This window comes from Monocercomonoides exilis, assembly GCF_001643675.1.
Source record: "Monocercomonoides exilis strain PA203 chromosome Unknown scaffold74-111510, whole genome shotgun sequence".
Taxonomy (NCBI): domain Eukaryota; phylum Preaxostyla; order Oxymonadida; family Polymastigidae; genus Monocercomonoides; species Monocercomonoides exilis.
The window spans coordinates 79734-99051 of NW_027150619.1; the positions used below are offsets into that span (position 1 = coordinate 79734).

General features: G+C 46.6%; 6 protein-coding genes across 6 annotated transcripts; 4 read left to right on the forward strand and 2 right to left on the reverse strand.

Annotated features, from left to right (window-relative positions):
• Positions 1-2328: 2328 nt before the first annotated feature.
• On the reverse strand, positions 2329-3653 carry MONOS_16628 (putative cathepsin B4 cysteine protease). Its single transcript, XM_067869523.1, has one exon. The coding sequence runs from the start codon at positions 3597-3599 to the stop codon at positions 2754-2756; it is 846 nt and encodes a 281-aa protein (XP_067718741.1). The 5' UTR covers positions 3600-3653; the 3' UTR covers positions 2329-2753.
• Positions 3654-3689: 36 nt separating this feature from the next.
• On the forward strand, positions 3690-6458 carry MONOS_13758 (uncharacterized protein). Its single transcript, XM_067866490.1, has 2 exons — positions 3690-3833; positions 3884-6458. Exon 2 carries the CDS (start codon positions 3944-3946, stop codon positions 6059-6061), a length of 2118 nt encoding a protein of 705 aa, XP_067718742.1. The 5' UTR covers positions 3690-3833; positions 3884-3943; the 3' UTR covers positions 6062-6458.
• Positions 6459-6493: 35 nt separating this feature from the next.
• MONOS_13757 (putative DHHC-type zinc finger family protein) lies at positions 6494-9048 on the forward strand (the record flags this gene model as incomplete). Its single annotated transcript, XM_067866489.1, has 5 exons — positions 6494-6748; positions 6877-6971; positions 7058-7228; positions 7357-7762; positions 7932-9048. The coding sequence occupies 5 exons, from the start codon at positions 6494-6496 to the stop codon at positions 8781-8783; spliced, it is 1779 nt and encodes a 592-aa protein (XP_067718743.1). The 3' UTR covers positions 8784-9048.
• A 266-nt stretch (positions 9049-9314) lies between these two features.
• On the forward strand, positions 9315-10874 carry MONOS_13756 (putative cathepsin B2 cysteine protease; the record flags this gene model as incomplete). Its single annotated transcript, XM_067866488.1, has 2 exons — positions 9315-9589; positions 9731-10874. 2 exons carry the CDS (start codon positions 9315-9317, stop codon positions 10872-10874), a joined length of 1419 nt encoding a protein of 472 aa, XP_067718744.1.
• Positions 10875-10991: 117 nt separating this feature from the next.
• MONOS_18389 (uncharacterized protein) lies at positions 10992-14719 on the forward strand (the record flags this gene model as incomplete). Its single annotated transcript, XM_067871404.1, has 5 exons — positions 10992-11443; positions 11485-12270; positions 12827-13672; positions 13714-14180; positions 14529-14719. 5 exons carry the CDS (start codon positions 10992-10994, stop codon positions 14717-14719), a joined length of 2742 nt encoding a protein of 913 aa, XP_067718745.1.
• A 619-nt stretch (positions 14720-15338) lies between these two features.
• MONOS_18390 (uncharacterized protein) lies at positions 15339-18739 on the reverse strand (the record flags this gene model as incomplete). The annotated part of the gene is made up of 7 exons (XM_067871406.1): positions 15339-15696; positions 15761-16072; positions 16141-16857; positions 16917-17022; positions 17084-17333; positions 17399-18549; positions 18628-18739. 7 exons carry the CDS (start codon positions 18737-18739, stop codon positions 15339-15341), a joined length of 3006 nt encoding a protein of 1001 aa, XP_067718746.1.
• Between the last annotated feature and the right edge of the window lie 579 nt (positions 18740-19318).

Sequence of the window (19318 nt, forward strand, 5' to 3'; positions counted from 1 at the left end):
TTTAATAATTTTTCCATAACTTTTTTGGATCAAATTTTTAAATCAATATTTTATTGAGAAACATTTGTATATATATAAAAAAAAGAAACTTTCTATTGCTAATATGATAATGCATTTGTTGTTTAATCATTTTCAATGAAAACTGCTTTTTATATATAGAGTTTATTATAAATAATAACTGCTTAAAAAAAAACCAATAAGATTATAATACCTCAATAACCAACAACACCGCATTTCTTTTTAAAAAAATAGTTTTATTTGTCATGAAAATTATACCAGATATGTTTAATAATCGATTGAACGCGTGTTAAGTTCTCTTTATTAAAGTTTTACAATTTAAATGAAAATTTTTAAATTTTCTTTGAAAACTGAAAAAAACAAATATTAAATAATTAATATCTATAAATGAATAATAATAATAATAATATTTTTAGCCGTATTATCGCATAATTTTTCTTAATTTTTTCTTATCAGCCCAACCCTTAATGAAATATATATTTGATCAAACTTCGGAATTTTTTATGATATCAAAAAAAATCACCCATATGTATTCTTTTTTTATTTGATATGTTCTTCCTCTTCTTGGTATGTGAGCTTTCACATGCGACCACATGCATTCAATAGTTTGTGTGTGAATTTTTCTATTTATTTTATTCACAAAGCTTGTTGAGTGGTTTACACTTTGAAGTTTGTAACCTTTTTTTTTCTATAATGTTGTAAGCAGACCACATGTCTGAATTTACAGTTGCTGATTTGTCTATGTTTCTTTCAATAAATTTCAAAAGTGACTGTTCATTTCTATTTGGAAGAAATTCAAGTTTGAGTTTCTGTTTCTGTCCTTCTGTTTTTCTTTCTATTGCACCCCAAAGCCATTGCTGTTCTTTTACTCTTCCCACGTTATTTTTGCTTTTTGAAATAAGAGTTTCGTCCATTTCTATTGTTTTGTTGATGCCTATTTTGTCTGAGCAATTCAGTTCAAAATAGGCACAAATTCTTCTCATCAATTGATTGAATTTTAAAATTGTTTTATTTGATAAATTTGTTTCTTTTATCGTTTCATTTATCTCGTGCCGATACCAGTAATGGTACAACAAGCACATTGTAGAAAATGGTGATATTTTGTGTCCATTAAATATTGTTTTGTAATTCCAAAAATATTCCTTTTTGCATCTCATGCATCGAAATGAGTAATTGCTTTTAACAATTCTCCATTTTTTAAGTAACATGTTGACACCGCACTTATGACATTTAATATTTTTGTTCAAAATGCCATATTCTTCAAACAGTGAAAGGGAATACTCGTCGCTCCCTGATGAATTAATTAAAAACTGTGTAAATGTTGGAAATTTGCTCTTTTCTGATTCCTCTTGCATGGATTTGATGAGTATTCAAAAATTTTAAAAGTTCAAATTTGATTATTTAATTATGTTTTAGATCAAAAATGAAAAAATAAATTATGGGATTTTTGATCAATCATAAAAATCGAGTAAATTTTCATGATCGAATTTCGCAATTTCCCTCCTTGAATCGCTCAGTTAAATTATGCAGATTAACGCTATGATATTCAAATTTTGAAAAAATTCAAACTGAAAGTGGTACAATTTACACCTATGCCAAAGAAAATATAACAGATGAAGAAGAAAGAAACAAATGTGGGTCTTTGGTGCAGTGGAGCGAAAGAAAGATAAAATGGATGAAACAAGGAATTTTTTTGAAATGATTGCGCCAGACAGTTCTGCTTCAACGTTGATTTCTATCATTCAAAAGCACATTCTTCCGCATTCAACAATAATGTCAGATGAATGGAAGGCATACTCATCTCTTTCTCGTTTAGGATACAATCATCTAACAGTTTGCCATAAGAGAAAATTTTATGATGAAGAAACTCATGCACACACAAATACAATCGAAGGATTATGGAGCCATATGAGAAGATTTTTTCCTCCCCATGGCATTCGAGAAAAATATGTAGCTGATCAACTTGCTTTTTGGATAATTAATAAGAGAAAGATTGTGAGATTTGAAGAATTTGTATCAAAAATTATTTTCTACACAGAAAAACAAACAGAAGAAGTTGAAGAAACAGAAGAAACAGAAGAAAATGAAGAAGAAATACCTGAATTAGATGATTTTCTTATTTCTAATGACAGCAAAACAAGTGAAACCGACAATATTGAAGTAGGCGATGGTTTATCTGCCTCTGAGTATTCAGAAAACTCATAAAGTGAAACTTTTTTTATTATTTTTTATTTTTTATAACTGATTTTTTTTTCATTTTTTAAAAAATTTTTGACACATTTTCAAAATTTTTGAAATATTAAAATTATGTTTTTACGAACTTTCGCATGTTTTTATTTACTCAAAACATCACAAATGATGTTTATAAACTATAAACAAACGAAATATGCAAGAATTAGAAATTGCTGTTAAGTGTGCAATTCAAGATTAAAAACTATCAAGATTTCCACTTTTAATGTATGTTTTGAAGAATAAAAAATATCTTTCCACAAATTACTAAACTTTAAACAGTATCAATGTTTTTTCACAAGTATTTATACAATGAAAGATGAAATTCTAAATTCATTATTCTGTTTTAACTATTCCATTAAAACTTTAATTCATCATATTCACTTTAAAAAATAAAAAGTTTTTTATTCCTCTTCGCTTTGTTTGGATTGACATTAAATTCAAAACAAACAAAGGACACATATTCAATAAAAAATCAAACTTAAAACTTTAAAAATAACATTCCTCTAACATTTTGGAACACCAAGAGTAACATAAGATTCAATTTCGCAGTGATTTGATCCACGAAGAATCTTGAAGAATCCTTTCTCTCCCCATGCAGGTCCCCAAGAGTTTTGAACAAGCCAGTATGGAAGACCATTCTCAACACCCCATCCGCAAAGAAGAACAGCGTGTCCTCCCTCAAAATATCCAGATTTGTGTTGATACACACCGCTTCTGTAGTTCATGAAATCGGAATATACCATGAATCCGCAAGACAGTGGTCCGTATTCCATCAAAGCTTGCATGATCTCACTTGGTTCAACGCTTTTCCATGATTGCAACTTGTATCTGATGATTTGTGATCCATTGTCGCATTTGCTGGGGCATGCAGGAACGCGACCTGATCCAGAAACATATTTAACACATGCCTCTGTTGTGATTCCTGTCTTCACCAAATATTCTTGAGCTTTTTTCATATCTCCTCCATTGCATGCGCTGTCGGTCTTGTCGCAAGAAACAAGATCCTGAACAGACATTGCTCCACGAGGGCATCCAGCAATGTTCTGTGCATCGCCCATTGCTTCTGCAACTGAGTGAGCCCAGCAAGATCCGCATGAAGCTTGATCGCGAACTGGGAGAATCTTTCCTGGCCATTGCTCACGAGCATCAAATTCCGTTGGTTCACTGAGGGACAATGGTTGAACATAAGGCATATGTGGGCCCAACTCAGCTCCTAACATTGCACGGAATTTGGCAACATTGATAACAGAGCGGGGATACTCTGCTGCAACCCAAGTCGATGTTGGATCGTTATTAATTGTTTCAACAATAGATTCAGCAACTACCGAAGCAAATAAGAAAAAGAACATGTTTCCTAAAAAATTCTTCTTTTAATTTTGATGCAGAAATGCGGAATTAAGATAACCATATTAAGTTCCATTCATTTTTTAATTATAGATATGATCAAAGAAAAATTGACTTGAAGCTGCTTATAAAAATATGTTTTTTTGAAAAGAGTTCCATTGATACTCGAATCATTGAGAATTTTATTTAGAAAATTAAATTAAAATTAAGGAAAAATTATCACATTAAAGAACGTAAAAGTATACTTTTAAACCATTTTGAATGTTTGATTTTAACATTTTTTTAATAGATTTGTTTAATTATTGCACATTTTCCCCTCAGTTTCAAACTCATTTTTTTTGAATCATGCATGTTGAGCGTAGATATTGATGAACATTTTGGCTCATACAATACATTCTTTGAAAGCTCAAATACGAGGATAAGAGAATCCATGAGCTATGGAGAGTTTTTGAGCTTAGGGCACAGAATGGACAAGATGGCGAACTTGAGTGAAGGGAGAACGTGCTTCAGCGGAGATAGAACGCAGTCGAACGCGAAGGAGTCTTCCACGCCTTTTGGATGGGGAGAGCTCGGGCGCTGGAACGCAAAAGAAACACAAACAGAGGATTTTCCTGAACAGAGCAGCTTGCGGAGCGGAGGAACTGAAAAGGATCGACGACTGGGGATGCAAAGCTGGAAGAGTGCGAAGGAGGCGGCACGGCTGGGCAGCGGAGCAGAACTGCAATGGGAAAGCGGAAGCATCTTCGAAGGGAAGGCAAGGATGGGAGAAAGGATGGATGCCTGTGGAAAAGGGGAATATGGGAAGAATGAAGCTCAAATGGCAAAGAGAGTCACAGAACTTCAAATGGATGAGAAGGTGGAGAAAGATGAAGATAAAGATAAAGAAAATGAAAAAGATGATAATGAGGAGGACGAGGAAGCAAGGGAGGCGGGCGAAGTTGTGGAGAGGATTCTGGGGTGGGAGATGCCGCACACGATGCGGGGGAGGGTGGCAGCGGAGGTGGCAGTGGTGGTTGATGGAAGGAAGCAGAGTGGGCTGAGAGAGGCAGAGCGAGTGGCGCTGGAGGAGAAGTGGAGAGAAGAGGACAAGAAGATGTTGGATTCACTGGGATGGACAGGAAGAACAGGAAGTGCGGAAGAAGAGGAGGAAGAAGAAGAAGGAACAGAGAGAAGAAGGAGAAGAAGAAGGAAAAGAAGAAATCAGGCGGAGAATGTTGAGAGAAGAGAGTGGGAGAAGAAGCGAAGGCGGCTGGTTCAGGAGCAGATATTGGAGGCAGAGAAGTTTGAGAGAGTGTTTGGAGTGTGGGTGCGGAAGAGGTGGGCTGCAGACGAGGCGGAAGAAGAGATGTGGGACAGAGCAGAGGAGAAGCTGAAGGAGAAGAAGCTGAAGGAGGATGCAGTGATTGGGGAAGTGGAGGAGGCGGGAGAGGCGAACGAGATGGGTGTGGAGAGGAAGTGGAGAGAGAAGTGGAGGGGAGCAACAGCAGAAGAGCTGGAAAATGGAGTGAGGGAATGCACAGGCAGATGGGCTGGAGAGATTGGGAATGCTGAAGAATACAGCATAGGAAGAAGTGAAAGAGAAAGAGAAAGAGAAAGAGAGAAGGAAAGAGAGGAGGAGGCGAAAGCGCTGCAGCAGATGTTGAAGGAAGTGAGAAGGAAAGAGGCAGAGGTAGAAGAGGAGAAAAGGAAGTCAGAAGCAGACAGATATTTTGGAGGGGATAAGAAAGGAGAAGGAGAAGGAGAAGGAGAAGGAGAAGGAGAAGGAGTGGATGTGGATGTGGTGGTGGCGTTTGGGTGGGCAAGAAGGGGGGTGAGAGGGGTGGAGGAGTTTGTGGAGACGAGGAAGAGCGGAAGAGCGGAGAGCGGTGCAGAGAGAGGAGAAGGGACGGGAGCGAGAAATGGAAGGAAGGGAAGACAGACAGAGGGAAGAAGCGAAATGGCAGATGGGAAAACGAAGAAAGCGAGTGTTGGGAACAAGAAAGAAAGCTGTAAGTGCGAATGGGGAAGAAGAAGAAAAGAAGAAGAAGAAGAAGAAGAATCAGAAGGGAGAGAAAGGGAGAGGGAGAGGAAAGAGAAAAGAAACACAAGGAGAGTGGGCAGAGCGAATCAGAGACCCGTTTTGGGACAAATGGAGCAGCACCAATGGCTTTGGAGAGGGCAGTGGACTGGAAGTGCCAGCATATGTGTGGGACACAGGAGGAAAGGGAATGAGAATGGGAACAGAATGTGGAGAATGTGGAGAGCACGAGGATGTGAATGGAAATGGAAATGGAAATGGGAACGAGGAAGATGTGAGATGTGGAGTAGTTGTGCCGCTGTGCGTGTGCAGCGGGAGAAGGAGAAGAAGCAGGCAGATGGAAGAAGAGAGAAGGAGGAGGAGAAAGAGGTTGGCGTTCGAGCGGGAGAAGGCAAAAGCAGAGCGGCTGAAGAAGTCGCCGCCAGGTGTGTTCTATTTGTGGGTGTATGATGTGATCGACCTCCGACTGCGGAAGGCGCGGAAAAGAGGGCCAGGGAAGAGAAAAGGGAAAGGAATGGGAAAGAGGTGGATGGGGTGGAACGAGAAGGAGGACAGTTGGCAGACAGAGGAGGAGGAGGCAGAAGAAGAGGAGACGAGGAGAAAGAAGGAAGCAGACGCTGCTGAGCGTGGAAGGGCGATTGAGGGACAGTGAAAGCACCACTGGAGATGAATTGGAGAATGGAAATAAAATGTATTTGTGAAAAGCTTTTTATTGTTTTCTTGGTAATGTTATTCAACTTCACTTCATTTCATTTCACTTCATTTCAGACCACTTCACCTCAATACATTTCACGCAATTTCTTTCAAGTTTATCCTCAGAAGAAGAAGAAGAAGATAAAAATATAATATTTTTCATTTTTTATTGTTCCCAGAATAAAAAGCATGGAAATCAGTTTTGGTGTTTTTGCGGTGCTTGTGGGGAGCATTGGGGTGCTGGGGCTGTTTGTGGTGTATCTGTGCGGCGGCACGCTGGGGTGCCGGTCGGGGGTGTGGGGGCGAGCGTTCAAGTGGCTGACGTGCGGAAGCTTTGAAAAACGCGCAGAAAGCGCTCCAGCGCCGCCATCGAAGGATGAGGGGCGGAGAACCTGCGGGAAGATGGTGCACTACTTGGTGGCGGAAAGGAATCCGATTGTTCAGGTGTGTGCCCCGCAGCATTGAAGGAAAAGACGAATAAATGGAAGATTTTTATGCTCTTTTTTTGTTTCAATTTTTGCTTCAATTTTTGCTTCAATTGGGTGCGGTGCGTTGGCTGGGCGGGAAGACAGATCTTCTATGTTCTTGTTGCAGGAGGGATGATCGGCGGGTGGGCAGTGTTTGTGTGCCCGCACGTGCCGAACTTCTTCTGGGACAGCGTGCAGAAGTATGCGAGTTGTTTTTCGAGTATTTTTTTGTTTGGGCTGAACTTGCAGGATCTTTGGCTGACTGTGTGGCTCTTGCGGGTGTGAGTGCGTTCTGCGGGCTGTTTGCTGTGCTGGCGGTTGTCCTGTTTTTCGTGACGTGCTATTCAGACCCAGGGTTTGTGACGGCTGGGAACGTGGAGGACCTGTTCCGGTGCTTCCCGTACGATAATGTGATCTACAGCGAAGAGAAGATGTGTCCCGTGTGCAAGCTGCCTCGGTGTGAATCAGCCTTCGACGAAGTCTTTTTTCGTTCATTTTTTCAAATTAATATTTATAATTGCTTTCTTATTTTTATTTTTATTTTTCATTTCTTTTTCTGGTGGGGCTCGTGGCTGGAACGAGCAGGCCACCGCGGTCGCAGCACTGCTCAATGTGTGGGAGGTGTGTGTCGAAGCGGGACCACCACTGCCCGTGGTTCAACACATGCATCGGAGAGTGGAACTTCCGGTATTTTCTGCTGTTCCTGTTTGTGAACGGGGTGGCAGCGATGTGCATGGGAATCAGCAGCATGGGGGTGATTGGGGCGTGGCTGGTGGACCGGCGGCTGTGGGTGCCGGCGAGGCTGCGGGTGCTGGGGGTGCGGAGCAGCGGGATGGGGTGGAGCAAGCTGCTGCAGATTGTGGTGGGGGAGAAGACGGGGTGTGTGGCGCTTGGGCTCTACGGGATCATTCTGGGGCTGTTTGTGTTTGGGTTTCTGGCAGTACAGATTGTGTCGATGGTGACGAACAGGACAACAGCAGAAGAGGGAAAGGTGTGGGGCAGGAAGAATGGAGAGAGGGATAGAGAGAGGAAGAGAGTGAGAATCTGAGATGAGTTTTATGTTCATGTTTTTATCTCCGAACAATTGACCCTATTTTTGACATGGATTTTGTATGTGCCTGCTTTTCTTTTTCTTTTTTCCCTTTTTCCCCACCTGTCAGATGGATCGGCTGAAGAGCCTGCGGCGAGTGGCAGAGTATCTTTTGTCTCTGAATGGAGGGAGAACAGCAGCGGCCAAAGAAGAAGAAGAAGATGGTGAAGAAGAAGAAAAGGGAAAAAGAGGAGGGGAAGGAGAAGAGGAAAGATGGGCTGGGTGGGTGAGCGAGGGGAGGAGGAAGGAGCTGGAGAGTGATGTTGGTGTGGCGCTTGTGAACAAATACTCGAAAGGAGTGTGGGAGAATGCGATGGAGGTGTGCTTGCCTCTGTCGCTGAGAGAAAGGCCGCCTGTGTTTGGGAAGGGAAGTGCGCTCAACACGTGGGAGGAGGGAGAGGCAGGCAGGGAAGGAGAGAAAGAGGAGAGAAAAGAGGAGAGAAAAGAAGAGAAGAGCAGCATGCAGAGGACAGAAGAAATGCATTCCCAGTCTTCAACGACTGCAAGAGCAGCCTCAGCAGAAGAGGAGCAGCCAACCACAGGCAGAAGCAGGGCAAAGAAGGCGGTGCAGTCGAGAGTGTGGACAGGCAGCGCAAGAGACCGGCCACCGCTGCCACGAGGGTTTTTGGGGCGGGGTCTTTTCCGGCGAGCGGAAGAGGCGCTGAAAAGAAAGAAGGAAGAGGAAGCAAAGCGAAGAGAAGAGGAAGCGAAAGCGAAGGAGCTGAGGAGAGGGAGGATGGGGTGGGGCTGGGGCTGGGGCAGGGACAAGGAAGGGAGCGGAAGAGGCGCAAAGGAACAAGAGAAAGGGAAGGAGAAGGAAGTGATGGAGGGGAAAAGGAAAAGAAGAGAAAAGGGAACAGCAGTGGAGGAGAGGTTGAAAAGGCTGGCCAAAAGCAGAGGAATTGGAAGAAAGGTGCGATGAGGAACGAGGGGAGGAGAAGGAAGCGTGAATGGAGGACGCAGCTGTGCCGGACGAGATGTTCGAGCAGGGCTTTTCCAGCGAACAGCAAAATGGCAAATGCCCTGATTGAAAAATTCGGGAAGATGGAAAAGAAGTGAAATAGAAATGTTTCTCAATCATCAATTTGCTTTTTGTTCACGTTTTGTGACCTTTTATAATTATTCTTTGTTATTATTATTATTATTATTTTTTGTTTGAGTTGAAGAATTTTAAGCATTAACCGAGCGAGAAGAGAGTGAACACGAAAAAATGAAAAAATGGAAAAAAAATAAATGGATCTTCTACCCATAGGAAAATAAGAGGAGAGAAGAAAAGAAATGAAACGAGCTGTAGAAGGCGAGGGGAGAGGCTTCGCAGGGCGGAGAGGGGGCGAGTGATGGGAGAAAAGGATTGTTTTGGGATTGTGAAAAACCGATTTTTCTTTCTTTTTTTTGTGCTGAGGCAACTGCGTGTGCAACTCAGAATTGAAAAAGCGAGATTGCAGAAAAGAAAATGAAGGGACTTATCATGGCAGTGATTGCCGTGGTGCTTGGGGCAGAAACGGGGGTTGTTGACCACGGGCTGTGGAAGGAGCGGGTGCTGCGGAGCAGGGGGATGCCAGAAAAGCCGTTTATGAAAATGTGGGCGGAGGACAACAGCGAGGCTGTGCTGAGTGCGGAGAGGCCGGCAAACAAGTATGTTGTCGAAAGGCTGCCTGAAAGCTACGACCCGCGGGAGAGGCACCCAGAGTGCATTCTGCGAGCATCGAACCAGCTGTCTTGCGGAAGGTGTGTGAATGTGCGTGGAGGTGGGTGCGAAGCGAGGATCCCTGGAACAAGAAAGGAGACCATATGCGCTGTTGTTTTTATAGAATTTGTTTTTCGAATTGTTTTGCATTTTTTTTTATTTGTCCATTTGATGATTTGCAGTTGCTGGGCAGAGTCTGTGACGAAGGCGCTTGGGGAGCGACTGTGCCGAGCAACAGGCGGGCTGTTCCGCGGGGAGCTGTCGACGCAGAGCCTGGTGGACTGCAACCGAGACGGGAGCAGCTGCGAGGGCGGGCGGGCAGCAGAGGCGTGGGTGGAGACGATGGAGGATGGAGTGCCGCTGGGTGTGTGCCAGCCGTATCGCGGGCGGCAGGGGCAGTGCCAGAGGGGATGTGTGAATGCGCTGGGGAGCGGGGTGGTGTTTTCGGAGAGCGTTCACTGGGCAGACGCGGAGGGGAAGAGCGGGAGGGAGCGGGTGAAAGAGGAGCTTGTTGTGTTTGGGCCGGTGACAGGGACGATTGTGGTGCGGGAAGACTTCACGAAGTACAAAGAGGGGATTTACGTGGAGCAGACGGGAGAGTGGCAGACTCCGCATTCAGTGCGGATAGTGGGGTATGGGAAGGAGCGGGTGGGGAGGAAGGCAGCGCTGGCAGTGAAGAAGGCAGAGGCAGAGGCGAGGAAAAGAGATGCCGAATGGAGGCAGAGCAACAGGAGCAAAAGCAGCAGGATCGAGGTGGGTGTGGTGGATGAGATGAGCAATGATGAAGACGGAGATGGAAACGGGGCAGAGGACGAGACGGAGGAGATTGGGTACTGGCTGTGCGTGAATTCGTGGGGGAAGCAGTGGGGAGACGAAGGGTTTTTCAAGATCCGAGAAGGGGCAGTGAAGAAGGTGCAGTTTGGATACCCGCGCGTGAGTGTGGAGGATTCTGTGCAGATGCCGCAATGGGCTGTCGAAGGGGGAAAGACAAGGAGCAAGGCAGGCGGAGCTCGAGGAGATGGGGTGATGGTGCCTGTGTTTGGGAGGGTGCAGATTGGATCGGTGTTTCCAGACAGGATCTCGGTGGATGTGGTGGAGCAGCGTCGGGGCAGAGGAGAAAGAGAGTGTGGAGATGTGAAGGCGCGGTTTGCAGTGAAGGGAGCAAACATGTTTAAGACGCCTCATCTGCAGTGCCGGCTGGACAATGTGATGTCTTCGGGGGTGGAATGGGTGTCGCCATCAGAGATTGTCTGTGTGTTCTCATCACTGAAAGACAGCTGGGTGCTGTGTGGAGCAGGAAAAGGTGTGCAGAAAGAGAGAAGATGATTTTGCCAATGAGTTGTTTCTTTTCTTTTTTATTTTTATTTTTATTTTTTATTTTTGTTTTTGTTTTATCATATTTTTGTATTTGATGTTATTCTGTGACATGCTGCGAATTATTGAATGTTTGCCTTGTGTCTTGCTGTGATATGCTGTGTGGGCTGCAGAGAGAGAAAAGTGTGGCTGAGTGTGTCTGTGGATGGAGTGATCTGGGCCAATGGGATTGGAATAGAGGCAACACGAGACTTCTGCTTGATCAAAGAAGAAGAAAGAGAAGAAGAAGAAGGAGGAGGAGGAGAAAGAGAAAGAGAAGAGAGAAGCAGAATTCGGCTGTCGAACTGCTCGTCAGGGGTGTTTGGATGCGGAAGGGCAACAGAGCTATCGCCAGCGGAGTGCCAATGCGGTGGACAGAGAGGCGGACGAGAATGCGAATGGGAAGACGGGCGGTGCAGCCGGAACTCGGATTGTGGGAATGGAGGAAGGTGTGTGTCCGTGAAGAAGAGGCACTTCACAAGCAGAAGAGATTGGGATGGAGACGAGGGGAGAGAAAAAGAGGAAGAAAGAGACAAGAAAGTGTGTGTGTGCAAAAGAGGATTTGAAGGGGCATATTGTGGAGATGCTGTGGAAGCGGAGAGGAGGAAGCGAGGGCAAATGGGAGGAGAAAGAGGAAAAGAAGGGGAGAGAAAGAAGACGGGGAGAGGAAAAATGGAGAAGATGGAGAAGATGGAGTTATGAGAGAAGAAGAGAATGAGGATGGGTGGTTGAGGAGAAGCGAGAAGGCGATGGAGTGGGTGGGGTGTGTGTTTGGGGTGTGTGTGCTTGCAAGCGTGCTTGGAGTTGGAGTGGTTGTGTGTGAAGGAGAAAGCAAAAGAGAGTGGCTGATGGAGGAGCTTCAGGAAGAGGCTGCGAAGGAAGAAGAAGAAGTTGAAGAAGAAGAAAAGGAAGAGAGGAAATTAGAAGATTGTGAAAAGAAGGATGATGAAAGAGAGAAAAGCGAAGAAAGCGAAGAAAAGAGAAGGAGAAAGAGGAGGAATGAAAGAGAAATGAAGACGATACAGATGGGTGCAAATGGAAAGAGGGAAGAAGAAGAAGAAGAAGAGGAGGAGGAGGAAGAAGAAGAAACAATGAAGAAAGAAGAAGGAGAGAGAAGGGTTCCGAATGTGAGAGAAGTGTCAACGCCAAATTTGTGGGAGAATGAAAGCAGAAGGGAAGAGGAGAAGCCAGAAAGAGGGGAACATGAAATGAATGAGGAGGAAACAGATGAGGATGATGAAGAGGAAGAGGAAAGAACAGAAACGAAAGGGGAGAAAGATGAGAGGTGGAGAAAGAGGGGAACAGAGATTGCATTGGGAAGAGGAAAAGGGATTGGACGAGATGCACACTCGCCGAAGCTGTCAACAGGGTTCACTTCACCTCAAAACACCTCAATCATTTCAGTCACAATCCACAAAATGTTCAACACACACAACACGCATTTCACACTCTTCATTCGCTTCTTTTGCTTCTTTCACTCCATTCAATCAAAGCACTTCATGCGCATCATCCTCGTTGCCAGCATCGCCTTTCCCGCCGGCATCTACTCCAATGAGCACAGCAGTTGCAGCAACCACAGATGGAGCAAAAACAGCTTCGTCTCTTTCGCCAGATTCAACTCCATCACATCTTGCAGCCACATCATTTGCTATCTCTCCAACTTTTGCATCTTCATCATCATCATCTTCTTCTTCTTCTTCGTCTTCATCGGCATTATCATCATCACGATCATCTCTTTCATTTCACTCATCTTCTGTGCACGCTCCGCTGAGGAAGAGCTATGTGAGCTTGGAAGAACAAGGAGTGGCATTGGCAGTGGCAGAGGAGGGGGAGACGAAGCAGATGATGAGTGAGGAACTCAAAAAAGAAGAGAAGGCGGAACAAAGAGTTAAAAGAAGAGGAAGAAAGGAGGAAATATTGACAAGGCTGAAAGGGGTGGATGTTGGGATGAGGAGGTGTGTGGCGCTGGGTGGGCTGTGTGTGCACATGGCGCGTGTGGTGTGTGTGCTGTCGCTGTGCAAATACAGCGAGATGCCGGTTGTGATTGGGATGTTCATGCGGCGGTGTGGCGGAGCGCTGTTTGGGATGGATGTGCCAGTGGTGTCTGGGGTGTGGAAAGGGTTTGTGGGAAGAGGAAGAGGAGGAGAAGGAGGAGGAGGAGGATTGGAGATGTGGTTGGGGAAGGAGGGGGGAAGGGTTGTGGAGGAGAGAGGAGGGAGATGGGGTGGATGGGATGGAAGGGGTGGATGGGAGGGAGAGAGGAAAAGGAGGACGTGGGAGAGGATTGTGGATTGGGTGACGCTGAAGGGGAAAGGCGTGGGAGCGGAAATGGTTGTTGGGGAGAAGAGGTGGGGGGTGTGTGGAGAATGGTGTGTGGCGGAGAACAAGGAGATGGCATCATTTGTGGGGTCGATTTCGGATGGGGAGGTTGATGTGTGGAGCGTGGGGGTGTATGGGGCTTGTGTTGGGGCGACGGTGTGTGTGTTGTTGTGGTGTGCGGTGGGGCTGTGGCTGTGTGGTGGGAGTTGTGGGTGGGGAGAGGCAGGGGAGAGGGAGAAAAAAGAGGATGAAGAGGAGAGAGTTGAAGAAAAGAAGAAGCGAAGAGGCTGCCGGAGAGGGAGACAGGGAGAAGAAGAAAGGAAAAGGAACAAGGAAGAAGGGCATGAGATGTCAGGGAGGTGCGGGATGCGTGTTGGGATATGGATGACGATGGTTGTGTGGGAAGGGGTGTGGTTTGTGTGTGTGTTTGGGTGTGTTGGGGCTGTTGGGGAGTATGTGGGGAGGGGGAGGTGGGAGAGGTGGGGAGTTGCAGAGCGTGTGGGGCGAGTGTGTGCGGGCTGTGTGTGGCAGCAGCAGTTGTGTGGGAGGGGGTGCGCGGGGTGTGCTGTGCGTGGTGGGAGTGGCAGGGGAAGCAGAGGAAGGGGAGGAAGGAAGGAGAAGGGGGCGGATTTGGGGGTGTGATGAGGCATGTGCTGGGTGGAGAGGCAGATGAGCTGGGGGCGTTGGGGCTGGATCTGGGGCTGCCGCTGGGAGTTGAGGGTGGATGGGAACAGAGGAGCGGCAGCACACAAGACGAGGAATGCTGCAGTTGCACAAGAGAGAAGGGGAAGGGAGAGAAAGAGAGAAAGCAACAAAGAAATGATGAAGATGAAGAAGAAAATGAAGATGAAGATGAAGATGAAGAGAAGGAGAAGGAAGGAGGGTCTGCTGAAGTGGATGGAGTGGGTGGGGATGGGGAGCGAGTGTGTTGGAGTGAGCGTGTGCATGCGTGTGCTGGAGGTGTGTGTGTGTCTGTTTGTGGGGATGGGAAGCGACAATGTTGCGCTGAGCAGCATTGTGCTCCTGTTTGGTGAATTTGCGAGTGGGCTGCTGCTTTGTCTTGTGCTGCCTTGGAAGGTGTGCTTCATGTTTGATAACTTTCATTTTTGTTTTCTTTGCGAGAAAGAAGAAAAAGGAAGAAAGTATTGATTTTTGCATTCTTCGGAATGCTAATGAACGTTCATATCATTTTATTTTATTTTATTTTATTTTATATTTTTTCAAATTTCTTTTTATTGAAATTTTTGTTGTTCTGCTTTGATGTGTTGGCATTGACATGCTTCGAAACCATTTCTGGTGTGGGTGCAGACACTGCTGATAGGGGTGACAGCAGCGTTTCTGTGCTGGGTGGGAGGATTTGCAGTGGTGATGGATGTGCTGGGAGGGTATGTGGGGAAGACGCAGCGCTGTGGATCGGGATGGTGTTCTGCGTTGGGGTGGCAGCGCTTGAAGTTGTTGCGCTCGGAGGCGGAGTGTTTGAGCGCGTGCAGCGTGTGTGAGAAGAAGAAAGAAGAGCACAGGATTTTTGCATATTTTTTTCCCATTTCCATTTCCATTTCTTTTTTCTGTCTTTTTCCCCCAGGCTTTAAAGGAATAGAAACGAATGAATGTGTCCGAAAGTGAACTCCCACTGAAAGGGCAATTGCTTGTTGTTGCCAGAGATAAATACAGTTGAGCCTTGAGTGAAGTTTTACAAACAAACAAAAAAAGCCCAAACAAAAGGAAAAGGAAAAAGAAAAAAGCAAACACAAACACAAACATAGACCAGGCACACTTCTGCTTGAATGCCTTCGGAAAATTACAGATGTTTTTGTAAAAATAAAAAGAATAAACACTCACACTTACAAAGTGCGAAAAACAAGAAAATAACACAAAAACAAATAAACATGCAAACAAACAAACGAGAAAGAAAGAAATAAAGATACAAAAATACTTTTCCAGAAACAACTGAAATGCAACTCCAGTAGTGGAACCAATTGTAAAAATATTGCAATCAAAACGCTTGCAAATAAAGACTTATGAAAAAGAAAAATAAACGTCCAAAACACTCGAATGTCCATGCCATTTCATGATGCCTTGTTTGCTGAAATTCCCCATCAATCACTCTTTATCCAGCATCTAATTCGCGACATTGAAAAGGAAAACCATGCGGTAATTCGCCTGGCGAAAAGCCTCGGGATCAGGAGCAGACAAAGGATCCGAGGGAATCGGCACGAACTCTGCATATGGCAGTCCCTCCACATCGGACACTTTCCCGCGAGAATAGAGCGACACCTGCTGCACCCGGTTTTTCGAGGGCAGGCTCCCCGAGCACCGCCAGAACAGCTGCACATCATTGTGCTGCGGCGTGGCCTCCACACAGTCGCGAATCCCACGCTCTTCAATCGTATCATCCACCAAACGCAGCAGCACAACCCCAACATCCTCCCCCTTCTTCCCCTTCTCCCCCTTCTCCCCCTTCTCCCCCTTCTCCCCCCTTCTCCCCCCCTTCTCCCCCTTCTCCCCCTTCTCCCCTTCTCCCCTTCTCCAACTTCTCCAACTTCTTTCCCTTCTCCAACTTCTCCAAGCAACCCACCTGCTTCCACCTGCTGCCATGTTTTGTGGAGTCGGCTGCAAAGCATTGCCCATACACTCCCCAGCACATATTTGCGCCAATCACAGAAACAAGCTCAAACGGAGCAATTTGAAGGAAGACCCGCCTCCCTGCTGCCTCCTTCCCTTCTCCATGCCTGTTCCACTCAGCAATGCTCGCGTTCAACACCCCAGCTGCCTTCACCCTCGCTTCTCGGTCTGCCCTCATGAACGCAATGCACGTCTCCCGGATGACCTGCACAGCCACATACAGCGCGTGGCTGTTCAGCTCCATGCTCCCAGCCAGCCGCCCAAACAGAGCACCAACATACCCTCCTCAAACACAAACCCCAGCTCTTTCTCCACATTCGTCAGCACCTCCAGCGCAAACAGGTCGATCGTGCTCTGCACAGACTCCAGCGAGTGCTGCTGGTATGCGACACTCGACAGCGACCCCACCCCAAAAGGCACCTGAAGCGCAAAAGGGCGCACCAGCCGCCCAACAAGCCTCCTGAAGAACGGCCGCGTCACCACATCGTCGCTGCTCGCATCTTGCGCAGCACACGTTGCAGCAATACAGCTCAGCGTGTGGTTGAAGCGCAGCGCTGCCCACGAGCTGTGCTGCCTCCGCACCGACACCAGGTTTCTGTTGACCCACCGGCCGTGCAACCAGCCCAATCTGCTGCAACAGAACACCGACGACATGTCTGACTGCAGCGTCCGTCTCTCCAGAAAAGACATTCTCAGCAGTTGCATCTTGTCCAGCGTGTAATCAGCAACCGACTCGTACTCCCCAACCACTGGCTCCCGGATGGAGCTGAACGGCGCTTCTTCCCAGATGGACCGCATGTACTCCTGGGAATAGATGTTTATGTACTCCTCGCTGTCTGCCCCTCCACCCCCAGCCTCTGCCGCTTTCTCCATCTCCATCTCCACCTCATCCAATTCCTCCATCAGCCGCTGCTCAAACACTCCGCCATACAGCCGCTTCATCTGCTGCCGATACAACATGCAGATGCTTTCAAGGCAGTGACTCGACATTCTGAAGAACAGTTTGTCCGGAAACCTGCTCGAGGGCAGTTACAGAAAGAAAAAAGAAAAGAAAAATCGAAATTGCAATTTGACAGTGGGGCATGCCTGTTCAGCCGCAACAGCTTGTTCACAATTGCTTCCAGCTGTTCATCAGGCATCGCCTCAGCCTTGCGCACTGTCCCGCAATAATACTTCGTGTCTGAATAAACATGCCTCAACAAAATCATAACACAACACAACACAACACAAGCAAGTCAAACCCCAGTCAGAAAACAAAACATTCAGGCAATAAATGCAATTGTAGATGTGGGGAATGTTCAGCTTGCTCTCCAACACTCCCTCTGCTTCGCCATCACCACCGTCTCTTTCCCTGATGTTGACATCCATCTCGCTGCCCTCCCTCTTCAATCTGCTCTTTTCACTCTCCATAAGCTTTTGCTTTCGCTTCACGTATTCTGCTTCTGCTCCTTCGGGAAGCGCAATGCCCTCAGCCAGCACGCCTGCCAGCTTCTTCACAGGCAAATTGAATCTGTAATGATCCTTCTCCCACAAAACTGCACACGCCGCCTCCAAACGCACACAAAATGGGAGACGCTGTTCTTTTCGCTGCACTTCTGCCACTCTCCCCTCCTCTTGCTTCCTTTTCCCTCCCTTCTGCTTCCACTTCGCCTTGAGACGTTCCTTCTCCTTTGCTGCACTTTTCCCCCCTTTCCTCTTCTGTTCCCTTTGCCTCCTGTTCGCTCCCTCTTTGCTCTCCCTTTCTCTCCTTTGCTTTCCTCTGTGCCCCTGCCGCTGTCTGCTGCCTGCTCTGTCACGGACTCCCCATCATCCAGCTTTCCCACATCCTCCTCCTCGAACCTCTCACGCCCCTCTTCGAGCTCCACATCCACCACCCTTTCGTAATACGGAGCTCTCAGATTTATCTTTTCCCGCGCAACCCCTCGGCTCTTGTTCCCCACCGCAATCTCCGTCAGCACCCCCTCGAAGCAGTGCTCTTCAAATGCCTTCCCCCACCCATTGGACGCCATCAGGGTGATGTTTGTCCTGGCAGCGAACACCAGCTGCAGCGCTTCGACCGCATCAATCAGCCCTGCCCTCTCCTGGCACCGCATCAGAATCGTGTCGATCCCGTCCAGAATGTGCTGCCCCACCATCGCCGCAAGCCCCGCCTGGTCTGCGATCCTCACAAACCCCAACACCACCTTGGCCAGCGCACTCAGCGCCTCCTCGCTTTCTGCTGCGTGGATCCGCTCCACAACTGCCGGAACCACTTCCCCATCAAAAATCACCTCTTGCAGCAGCGGCGACCCTACAACATCCGACGTCAAAACCGTCTTCGTCTGCTGCTTCTCCTTCCCGCGCGGTGATTTCACGTGCCTTTTTTCTTGCGCCGTCAGCTGGACCTCCTCCAACCTCAGCCTCCGGTGCTGCACTGGATACGACCTCACATCCACAACAAGCGCCATTGCACGCACATAGCTGGCTGCCACCCTGTCGTCCGCTCCCGCGCTCAGCACCACCTTCCCGCAGTGCAGCACGTTGCGCAGAATATACGCCGGAACACTCTCCATCCTTCCGACACATCGCCACAGCAAATCACACATCTCCTTCGAAATGCCAGCCAGCTCGCCTGCCCCAAACTTCCGCCCTCTGAAAACTCGCCATGAACAAACACAAAAACACAAATACTGAAGCTTTTCTGTCAGCCTCTCCAGCGCGTTAATCGCTGCACCAAAAAAATAAACATTGAAATGAAAAAGGCTCAAAGCTCAAAATCCGATTCTTTCCTGCAAAACAAGCAAACTCTCGTCTCTCACTTCTTCCACTTTTGCATCCTGCATCGCGTTCCCCATGCAGCATTTCCGTTGCACAGCAGCCCCACCCACAGCAAGAGCATCAACAAAACACAAAATCATCCAGTTTTGCACCATCAGCCAGCCCCCAAGTTGCACAAAAATAAAAACAAAGAAGAAAATGAGAATCACGTCTGAGCCAGCAGCAAACACCTTGAATATCGGAGGCGCTGTCTTGTTGTTCCTTCTTGTTGATCTCATTTCCAGCAGCCAAATAAATATTACTCATCAATAAACAAGATCAGACATTTTTTTTTATTTTTGAGCGAAAGATGGAACGAAAGAGACGACACAAAGAACATTGCGCTGGAGGATTTTCTCACGAAAAATGATTGCAAAATAAAAAACTGAAATTGTTCACTTTTAATTCCCTTTCGAATATTTAGAGTCTTTTGTGTTTGTCTTTTTCTGTATTCTTATGAATCAGAAAAAGACAAGTGTTTGTGCTTGCTTGATGTTTCAGGATTGCGCTCTGTTGAATGATGAAAAGTGAGGGAAAAATTGATTGTGAAAGAAAAAGGAATTTCACTTTCTCCTTGGCTGTCTTTTTGAGTAAGAGAGAGAAAAACAAAGATATTTTGTGGAGCGGGCATGACTTTGCAATGAAGGTAAAAAAATGAAAGAAAAAGAAAAAAACGAGTT